The sequence below is a fragment of the Mandrillus leucophaeus genome, unplaced genomic scaffold (assembly GCF_000951045.1).
Source record: "Mandrillus leucophaeus isolate KB7577 unplaced genomic scaffold, Mleu.le_1.0 Scaffold18, whole genome shotgun sequence".
Taxonomy (NCBI): Eukaryota; Metazoa; Chordata; class Mammalia; order Primates; family Cercopithecidae; genus Mandrillus; species Mandrillus leucophaeus.
This window is the reverse complement of record NW_012101809.1, coordinates 4233350-4244252: the sequence shown is the minus strand read 5'-3', so window position 1 is coordinate 4244252 and position 10903 is coordinate 4233350. Positions and strand designations below refer to the sequence as shown.

General features: G+C 50.0%; 1 protein-coding gene across 3 annotated transcripts in view; it reads right to left on the bottom strand.

Annotated features, from left to right (window-relative positions):
* Nucleotides 1-5528: 5528 nt before the first annotated feature.
* The window catches only part of WBP1L (WW domain binding protein 1-like), an 82875-nt gene continuing 77500 nt past the window's right edge, over nucleotides 5529-10903 (bottom strand). For all 3 annotated transcript variants that reach the window (XM_011977482.1, XM_011977483.1, XM_011977484.1), the window contains exon 4: nucleotides 5529-9237. In XM_011977482.1, coding sequence (XP_011832872.1) covers nucleotides 8501-9237 — 737 coding nt within the window. In that variant the 3' untranslated portion in view covers nucleotides 5529-8500. The remainder of the gene's footprint in view (nucleotides 9238-10903) is intronic.

Sequence of the window (10903 nt, the reverse complement as noted above, 5' to 3'; positions counted from 1 at the left end):
AAAAAAAAAAAAAAAAAAGCCAAAAACAAACAAAACAGATTGAGGAGAAATTTCAGGTCAAACAAAAATCCTCTTCTCCCCTCACAAACACAGAAGGTTCTACTTTCATCCCCTTGGAGGAAGAGCAAAAACACTCTTTCAAGGAAAAGAGACAAGATCCAAACTGTAACTCCTGAGAATTTTACAATGTTTCCAACGGGCTACACCCTCCCTGGAAGTTGACATTGGTCTGACTACTGGTGGCAAGCAGCGTCACCTGTCCTGGGGTGATGCCATTTTAGCACTGAGGGGCTCTTGGAGGTGAAGCCTGGCTGGGTGTGGGGGGGTCTGCCCCCTGGAGCAAGAGGAGATAGGGTAGCTCCTGAGGAAACGGTGTCTGTTTCATTTTTCACCATGTTACTCTTGGCTCAATGTATCATTCGCTAGTTCTCCCTCACCTTTGAAAAGAAATTATAAGGCTCATGCCTGGAATCCCAGCACTTTGGGAGGCCAAGGCAGGTGGATTGCTTGAGCCCAGAAGTTCAAGAGCAGCGTAAGCAATATGGCAAAACCCTGTCTCTACAAAAAATACAAAAATTAGCTGGGCATGACAGTGTACACCTGTAGTCTCAGCTAGTTGGGGAGGATGAAGTGGGAGGATCACTTGAGCCTGGGAAGTCGAGGCTGCAGTGAGCTGAGATTGTGCCACTGCACTCCAGCCTGGGCCAAAAGAGAAGAGAGAGAGGAAGAAGTCACAAGTTCTTCATGTGGCTTGTGAGCACCTACATTACAGCTCTTCACTGCCCAGCCTTCTGGTTATTACATTTGCCTTGGAGCCAACAGACCTGGCTTCAAATCCTAGCTCTGCCACTTATTAGCTTTGTGATCTTGTAAAGTTAGTTAAGTCCTCTGGATGCCACAATCCCATTAATAAAGCAGGAATAATTGCAGTCTACCTCAGAGACCTGTTTTGAGGCTACATTTTTTTTATTTTTTTGAGATGGAGTTTTGCTCTTGTTACCCAGGCTGGAGTACAACGGCATGATCTCAGCTCACTGCAACCTGAGCCCCCGGGTACAAGCGATTCTCCTGCCTCAGCCTCCTGAGTAGCTGGGATTACAGGCATGCGCCACTACGCCCAGCTAATTTTGTATTTTTAGTAGAGACGGGGTAGAACTCCCGACCTCAGGTGATCCGCCCGCCTCAGCCTCCCAAAGTGCTGGGATTATAGGCGTGAGCCACCGTGCCCAGCTTGAGGCTAATTTTTTTTTTTTTTAATGTAGCTAAGATGCTCACACAAGACCGGCATTGTGGAAACAATCAACCAACAAAACAATAAAGACAAATTAAAACAAAACAATAAAGACAAATTAAATTAAAATATTTTGCTAGGTGCAGTGGCTCATGCCTGTAATCCTGGCACTTTGGGAGGCTGAGGCAGAAGGGTCATTTGAGCTCAGGAGTTCGAGACCAGCCTGGGCAACATGGCAAAACCCCATCTCTACTAAAAATATGAAAATTAGCCAGGCGTGGTGGTGTGCACCTGTAATCCCAGCTACTCGGGAGGCTGAGACAGGAGAATCACTTCAACCTGGGAGGCGGAGGTTGCCGTAAGCCAAGATTGTACCACTGTACTCCAGCCTGGGTGACAGAGCAAGACCCCATCTCTAAATAAATAAATAAATAAATAAATATTAAAATATATGACCTGCTTCTCTCTCCAGTTTGATCTCTTGCTACTTCCCAGAATGCGGCGATAAATTGCTCGCAGCTTTCTACATGCCATGCAGTCTCCTATTGTAGGCCTCCCATGCCTTTTTGTGCTTTTCAGCACCAGGCACATAGTAGACATTCAATAGTCTGCAGAAAAAACATTTGCCTAGAATTCCCTTGCACCTTTCTTCACCTGACAAACTCAATTTAGAGGTATCTCCTCCAGGAAACCTGCCTTGATCCCCTAGTTTGACTAAATTCTCCTCTGTGCACACATCCTTCGTGGCGCTTTCTACATGGTACTAAAACTGCCAACGTGCCTTCCTTCCTCTCGAGAACACCATTAGGTCTTCTAAAGAGGAGCCAGGGCCAGGCGTGGTGGCTCCACACCTGTAATCCCAGCACTTTGGGAGGCTGAGACAGGCAGATCACTTGAGGTCAGGAGTTCGAGACCAGCCTGGCCAACATAGTGAAACCTCGTCTCTACCCAAAATACAAAAATTAGCCAGGCGTGATGGTGCACATCTGTAATCCCAGTTACTCAGGAGGCTAAGACAGGAGAATCACTTGAACCCGGGAGGCAGAGGTTATAGTGAGCCGAGATCGCGCCACTGCACTCCAGCCTGGGCGACAGAGCAAGACTCTGTCCAGTCCTAAGGCATCTTTGCATTCTCATGCCTTGGCACCTGCTAGGTGCTCAATAAAGGCTCAGCTGTTCAGTGAGGCCACACTTGCCCCCAGGCCAGAACCCAAATCCTCCCAAGACCCACAACCCTTCCCAGCAGATTCAGCAAGAAGCTACCAACCAAACCCACTTCTCCCTCCTTTTCTGAGTCAAACCTTGGTTTTCGCCCCTGGCTGAAAACAGGAACTGAAGAATGTGGAGTTTCTTGAAATTCTTGTTCACCAAAAGTACTCTGTTTTGCAGTTCCGGGCATTGGTACTGTCGCCACCTGCACTTGGTCACATGGGGCAATAGAGACAAGCAACTTCATTACAGAAATGAGGAACTCAGTGACCCGGCAGCCTGGGGTCCAATGGCATGGTGTCCCCTCTAGACCTGGGCACCCAGGGTACATGCACAGCCTCTGGCAACCAGCCCCTGAGAGTTATACACTATTTTGTTTTTGCACCACTCAGACATTAGCTTAAAGAAGGCAAGAATGATGTGCTCCCAGTTCTTTCCCATGGTTTCAGAGCAGAACTGTCTCTAGAAGCTAGCGTGGCCCTACTGGGCTTGCCTGAAGGAACCCAACAGTTTAGAAAGAACAAGTCAGCAACCACTCCACTAGTGTCAGCGAAGGGCCAGCAATGTCCTCTGCTAGAGGGTCAAGGACAGGGGTGGGGGCATGTCTGGCTAAAACTGGCCTACAGAGACAACAGGGCTGACTGCTGGGCAAGCCAGGGCCGAGCGAGGACAACACTCACTTGCCGGCATCCCCAGGGCGCCGGCCCACCAGTGAGCACTCCACTTATGGAGGCAGAAACCCCTTCCTGGAGGGTTCCTAGGATGTGTACTACCTTGCTTTGCCCATCTGCAGTCTTGCTGGGTAAGGGTGTCCTCCCTGGGCAGAAGTAGCAAGCTGTTCTTCAAACAAGGAGTTACACCTGGCCGGGCGCAGCGGCTCATGCCTGTAATCCCAGCACTTTGGGAGGCTGAGGCAGGTGGATCATTTGAGACCAGGAGTTCGAGACCAGTCTGGGCAACATGGTGAAACCCCATCCTTACTAAAAATACAAAAATTAGCTGGGCGTGGTGGCAGGCACCTGCAATCCCAGCTACTTGGGAGGCTGAGGCAGGAGAATCGCTTGAACTCGGGAGGTGGAGGTTGCACTAAGCAAAGATGGCACTACTGCACTCCAGCCTGAGCGACAGCGAGATTCCATCTCAAAAAAAAAAAAGAAAAAAAAGACTTACACCTAAGAGGTCAGTCTTAAGCAGATGGTAAAACGAACAAAGGAACTCTCCTTGTCTTAGGAAAGAATCATTGGCCCACGATGACAGATTCTGGCACACTGGTGGCTTCCTCACTACCTAAAATCAGCTCCGAGACCTCTTGCTTGGCATTCAAGACCTCAAACTACCTCCCACTATCCCTGAAAAGCTCCGAATCTGTACCACTCACTTCACCTCAAACTTAACTTACATTGTTAATTAACTATTTCACACAGGTATGTTTTTTTTTTTGAGACGGAGTTTCGTTCTTGTTGCCCAGGCTGGAGTGTAATGGCGCAATCTCAGCTCACCGCAACCTCCACCTCCCGAATTAAAGCGATTCTCCTGCCTCAGCCTCCCGATTAGCTGCGATTACAGGCATGTGCCACCACACCTGGCTAATTTTTATAATATTTTTAGTAGAGATGGGTTTCTCCATGTTGGCCAGGCCGGTCTCGAACTCCCAACCTCAGGTGATCCACCCGCCTCAGCCTCCCAAAGTGGTGGGATTACAGGCGTGAGCCACCGCGCCCGGCCACATTTTGTCTTTCTAACTGTAAGTTCTAGAGGGCAGAGGCCTCATCTTCTATCTCTGACATTATCCTGGGCCTCTGACACAGTGCTGGGCAGAAAGTGGGCAACTGGATACATTATATTGTGTGTTAAATTCCAAGGTCAAGCATACACCCCCATGTCTATCATGTCAACAAAAAAAGATCTCTCAGAGTGCTTGCTTTCTTTTACATGCCATGTTTTGGCCGGGCACAGTGGCTTACACCTATAATCCCAGCACTTTGGGAAACCAAGCCAGCAGGATCACTTGAGCCCAGCCTGGACAACAGTTAGACTCTCTCTCTCTATATATATATATGTTATATATATATTATATGTGTGTGTGTGTGTGTATATATATATATTTTGGATACAGGGTCTTCTCGCTCTTTTGCCCAGGCTGGAGTGTAGTGGTGTGATCTCAGCTCACTGCAACCTCCACCTCTTGGGCTTAAGCCATCCTCCCACCTCAGCCTCCCATGTAGCTGGGACCACAGGCGCACAGCACCACACCCAGGCAAGTTTTGTATTTTTTGTAGAGATGGGGTCTTGCCATGTTACCCAGACTGGTCTCAAACTCTTGAGCTCAAGTGATCTGCCCAGCTTGACCTCCCAAAGCACTGGGATTATAGGCGTGAGCCACCTCGCCCAGCTCGTCTCTATTATTTAAAAAATAAAAGTAAAAAAATAGCTGGGCACAGCGGCTCACGCCTGTAATCCCAGGCCAGGGTGGCTGGCCTATTATCCCAGCGCTTTGGGAGCTCAAGGCAGGCGGATCACCTGAGGTCAGGAGATCGAGACCAGCCCGGCCAACATGGTGAAACCTCGTCTCTACTAAAAATACAAAAATTAGCTGGGCGTGGTGGTGGGTGCCTGTAATCCCAGCTACTCAGGAGGCTGAGGCAGGAGAATCACTTGAACCTGGGAGGTAGAGGCTGCAGTGAGCCAAGATCGCACCACTGCACTCCAGCCTGGGCGACGGAGTGAGACTCTGTCTCAAAAACAAGCCATGTTTTAGCAACGGGGTATCTAACAAAACTTGTCTCTGCTTTCTCGGGATCTGATTTTAGCCTGTTTATGGGACTTTCCAAAGTATTCCAAACATCAGGAATATTCCCTGACAGAGAGAGGGGAGGACTCCTCAGGACAGAGTGTGGACCCAGCAGCCCTCTCCAGCTGCCCTTGGCCCTGTGGTTTCTCTTTGGGCCAGCGCCCTGTACTCAATGGCTGTGTGACAACCTCTCAGTCTCTGGGTAGAGAAAAGTGCTTGTGGTTTAGGATCTTGAGGTGCAATTCCCTGAAGACTGAGGAAGAAGAAAAGGGAACGAAGTGCAGCAAGAAAGAGCAGTAGCATTTTTGAGATCAATTTTTATTCGGGCTTCTCACAGTGGTTAGAGCCACTCTGTCTTCAGAACAATCACAGCACAGGAAATGCGTCACCGAGACTGCCCAGAAAAGTCTGACCAGCTGAATCTTATTGCTTAAAATACACATATTCACAATAACTGACAAAGGGTAACGTGCCTCACACAGGAATGTGTTCGCATTTGCAAATCTTCCGACTGGCTGTAGCACCAAACCCTCCACCAACCCCGTCTCATTCACGTGGAAAACCAGTCTCAGTCACATCTCCCTGGCCCCCTAAGGATTCCTTCAGCTCCCTATTAAATCTCTCTCTGAGCAGGGCAGCCTCCTGTAGCAGGGGCCAAACTGTGACTTGGGATCCAAGCCCAGCTCCGCAGGTTGCATTTCTGTCTTCTCGTGCCTTTAGGGTAGGACGCTGCAGTGAGTCCCACAGTTAACACTTGCCCAGTTCCCCACTCTAACTGGGGAAAGGAACTTGAGAGGGTCAGAACTCATCCATTTGATCTGTTAACTGAAAAAGGATTCATTTTGGTAAAACTTGTTCGCCTTTGAGACCCTTCAGTGAGTTATTTGGGGATTCTTAAAAAAAAAAAAAAAAAAAAAAAAAGGTGGAAGGAAAGGCATCTGAGAGCTGTGACACACTCTGGCCGCCTCTGGCCACATGCTAGCTTGCTTGCGACTGTTGGACTCACCAGAGGGAGGCAGGCCCTGTGGCCCCGCTACAGCCTGCAAAGCCTCCTCCTGGCAATTCTGGGCAGGGCCGATGTCTGGGCCACAGCTAGTCCAAGCCTGTCATTGAAGACCCAATCAAGCTTCTGTCTGAAATTCCACCTTCTTCTGTCCCAAGTGGTTGTGGACACCCCTGGGGGCTGGTACCGAGGACCAGCAGCAGCCGAGGGAGGCAGACAGGCTCAGAGCACGCTTCCATTTACAGGGAACATAACACAGGCCTCCGAGTGTCCACGGAGCAATGTGCAAATCGCAGTGATGAGTAGAGTAAAACCTCTACTTCAAGCACAGTATCTGGCAAACACAGGGGACTGCAGTCGACAATGCTGCGGAGTACTCCCGAGTACACAGTCAGACATTTGTTCGGTAAACAGTAAATGCGTAAGATCAATGACCTTGAGAGGGCTGTCTGTGCTCCAGACGTGTGGTTCACGTGGGGAGAATGGCTGCCACTCAAAGTATCTTCACAGGAAAACAGGGCTTGAGGCTCACACACAATGGACAGACACACACGGCTCACCCAAAAAGTCACTGTGTACGGACTTCACTTTGTTCAACATGGATTTTGGTTTTGTGGAATCCAAATGCAGACATTTGTTTACCTCACAGCCTTGGATTTGTCTGTTTTTGGACATACACACATATATATATATTTTTCTTTTTCTTTCTTTCTTCCATAACATCAATGCTTCGTCTGAATATCATCATCGTTCAAGAGTTGGGGGAAGAAACAGACTCTTCATATGCACAGGGCCGGGCGGGGAATGTTTGTTTTGGCTGTTTGCTGCCTCCATTCGGATTTTCCTGTCACAGCTCAGCCAGTGACCTGAAGCTGAACAACAGGCACAAGCGTCCCCAGGGCCTTCCGGACGGCTGCTTCCACCTCCTGCCTGGGCCACCGCCACCGAGTCTCTACACAGAAAAATGAGTCACCCGACTCAAAAGGGGTGGGGGCAGAGGCAGGGACAAGGCATGAAAACCACAGATAACCAAGGTATTTCTTCCAAGTGGTCAGTTTAAAACAAACAACAACCGCCACCAAAAAAAAAAAAAAAAAGAAAGAAAGAAAAACCCACAAAAAATATTTCTTCAGAATTAAAGACAAAATTCTGTGTGAGAGCCAGGCCACAGGGGCCCTTTCTCAGGGGCCATGGCTTCCTCAGTCCGCTGTCTGTTTCCTCATACGGAACAGTGAGACGTGAAGGCCCGCAGGGCGTGTGCTGGCAACACAGGCTGACACGGGTCACCTGTGAACACAGACCAAAGGGCAGAGAGGCCGAGCGCTGCGCCTCTATTCACTGCTGCGGCTTAGGGCCCCCGGCTCGCAGAGGTTCCAAGACAGCTTCCACCCCAGCCTTCACACAAGACATCTTCTGGCTCAACGGCAGCCAGGCTCTTTGAAAGCCAACTTGGGAAAGAGCCACAAACGTCAGTTTCCAGAAGAGAATTCTTGCCTGCCCACCGGTGAAGTTCTTGTTTTCAGCTGTCTTTTGTTGTTTGTTTTTAGAGGAAACAAACAAACGAAGAAAAGGCAGTATCATCTTTCACACCAGAACCAGCCTGCAGCCAGCCAGAGCCCGGGGAAGAGGCACCTCAAGGGCACATGGGGTGCATCGATCTTGTCACCTGGAATTTGACAGATCAACAAGCCCCTACCAACCTATCATACAATGGCCCAGCAGCTCTCATGCTCCCACAGGATTAGCTCAGTGCTGGCTCGGCAGACACTGGCAGCCACAGTGACAAGCCCTGGGCCTCTGTGGGCTTCCTTTTTCATCCAGGGCCAAGATGGGCTGCCTCTCCTGGACTGAGACACGGCAACGTTCTCTTAAACTAGAATCAGAGCACAAACCTAATCCATCACCAAGAATCATGTCAGGGCACAGTCCCAGCCTCTTTCCTTGGGGGCTTTTAAACCACATCTCTCTGATCCAAACAGGTAGGTGAGATTTGACTTTAAAGAAAGGAGATGGAGTTGGAGTATGAGGAATGAGTCACAGAACCAACTTAGCCCTCCACAACACTGTGCCCTTGTGGAAGGAGAGGCATCCACACCCCGAACTGTACCTGGAGATGGAGGAAAATGCAGGAGAGAAGGAGGAAAACAAACAAAAAGGAACCAAGTGGCTGTACTCTGAAAGTCTTTGAAAGTCACTTAATGCTTCTCTCGTGGTTCTCCCCTACCCTGGTTGCTTTGCCAAGTTGTGGGTGCTGGCAGGGCCTGCTCTAGCTGGGGGAGCTGCTGCTCTGGGAGTTGGGAGAGTCCTGCTCGTTGATGGTGTTCAGCAGCAGGCATGCGGGTGGCCGTGGCAGGTGCGGGTGCCCAGGCTCTCGAGCCTGCTCCTCGGAGGGCTGGCAGAGGCCTTCCTCCTCGTCACCAGGGGGCCGCACATGGCAGCTGTCGCAGAAGTCCAGGGGCCCATCCAGAGCATCATCGATGAGCGTGTTGAACTCTTTGAGGTCATCGTCATGGTGGCCTCGGTTGCACACACAAACTTCAATGCCCGAGTCACCTGTGAAGCGGCGATGTCTCCCAGGCGTCTTCTCTTTGCTGTCGGGTGCGCCGTGTTCAGAGCTGTCATCTTTCAGCAGCTCCTCCCTACATTCTGCATCCTTGTCCAGGAAGGCCCCTGGGTCCAGTTCCCCCAGGCCGGCCACAGAGCCACTGGGCTCCATCCCCGGGGCTTTGGTGGCTGCTCGGTCAACTGGTAGGTCAGAGGGCTCAGGGTCAGCGATGCTTGGGGGTCTTGTGCTGCTTCTGCTGGGCCCAGACAAGGGGCTGCTCTGTGCCCCCTGGGATCCCCTGGGGGGATCGACGCCCGGGGGACTGCCACCTGCAGGGCCACACTGTGGAGGCAGCAGCTGCTGCTGCTGTAGCTGGAAGGCACTGTATGGTGGGGGAGGAGTTGGAGGTCGGTTCACCACTTCCTCATAAGGAGGTAGTAAATAGTTTGGCAAAAACCCTAAAATGAGGAGGTAGGAAGGAGAAATTACTGCGCTGGTCATGTTCTAGGGCGACTGCAAAGCTCCCGCTGAACATTTGCACTGTCTCTTCCCACCCCAGAGCACCCACCAAGTGATGGCTACAGCTCTTGGTTGTGGGCAGAGGAGAGAGAGCTGTGAGCAATTCTGCAGAGAGAGAGAGGGACAGTTTGGGAGGGGCCTAACCTAGCTGCTTGAAATCTGAGAGCCCCTAAAGCTGCTTCGTAGGCAAGGACTTCATGCCTGTTGGGAGTTAAGGCTGAGAATTAGGCAAACGTGGTAGATGGCCAAAAAATAACTTCTGCCTGGAATGGACCTATTTCCACATGCATACGAGTCTCATGTTCTTGCTTAGACTGTGTCCTTCATCCAAGTCCCACAGGTCTCGGGGCCAGGGTCTCTGACTTAAGACTTCTTAACTGCTTTTCTTCCTCCTAACCTTCCAAATGCACTACGCAGGGTCTTTTGCTAGGGGGTTAGAAATCTCTGTTGTCTCTAGTGTGGCTGGAGGTGGTCTGGAAACACAAACCAAACTTCACCTTGACTCAGATCAGGAGCAGATGGGTGACCGGCGAAGGGTAAGGGGACTCTGCCATCCAAGGTTTATTAAAAACATGCTAGGTGAGTTATCTTTTGAATGTGCTGAATGCCTTATGACACAGATAATTTAATTATAATATAACATTACTAACATTTATTGAGCACTTACTATATGCCAGGCACTGTGCTAAGCACTTAACCCTTCTAGATGTGGAACTGAAATAATTATGGGCCGTCACAGTGGCTTATGCCTGTAATCTCAGCACTGTGGGAGGCCGAGGCGGGCAGATCACTTGAGCTCAGGAGTTCGAGACCAGCCTGACCACCATGGTAAAACCCCATCTCTACTAAAAATACAAAAATTAGCTGGGTGTGATGGCACGTCCTTGTAGTCCCAGCTACTTGGGAAGCTCAGGCACAAGAATCATTTGAACCCGGGAGGAGGAGGAGGTTGCAGTGAGCCGAGATTGTGCCACTGCAGTCCAGCCTGGGTGACAGAGCAAGATTCTGTCTTCAAAAAAAAAAAAAAAAGAAAGAAACAATTGTGAAAGTTTATTTTGTAGAATACACGCAGACTGGCTTTGGAAAAGTGGACAGCTGGGCCTCCACTGACCCTTTGAGAGGTCACATGTAAGAAGCCCCAGGGAAGTGCGGGAAGTGCTCTTCACAGAGTCACTAAGTTTCTCGGTGCTCAAAAGTCCCAGTGCCACCCCTCCAGTTGCCCCTTTCATGGCAACCTCTGCTCAGGCATATCACACAGAAATAAGCAAAATGGGAGGAATTCAGGCCAATGAACCCCAAATCTCAATTCATTCACGTTATATACTGACTCCTGACCTCAAGTGATCTGCCCGCCTCGGCCTCCCGCAGTGCTGAGATTACAGGTGTGAGCCACCGAGCCCGGCCCACAACTCTTTCAGTTCCACATCTAGAAGGACTAGGTGCTTAGCACAGTACCTGGCACATAGTAAGTGCTCAATAAATGTTAATAATTATTGTCCTATTATCTGACTATCTGCCATTAAAGAGAGAGAGGGATAGAGGAATGAAGGGAGGGAGGAAGGAAGGAAGGGAAAGAAAGGAAGGAAAACAAAGAGGAAGGAAAGG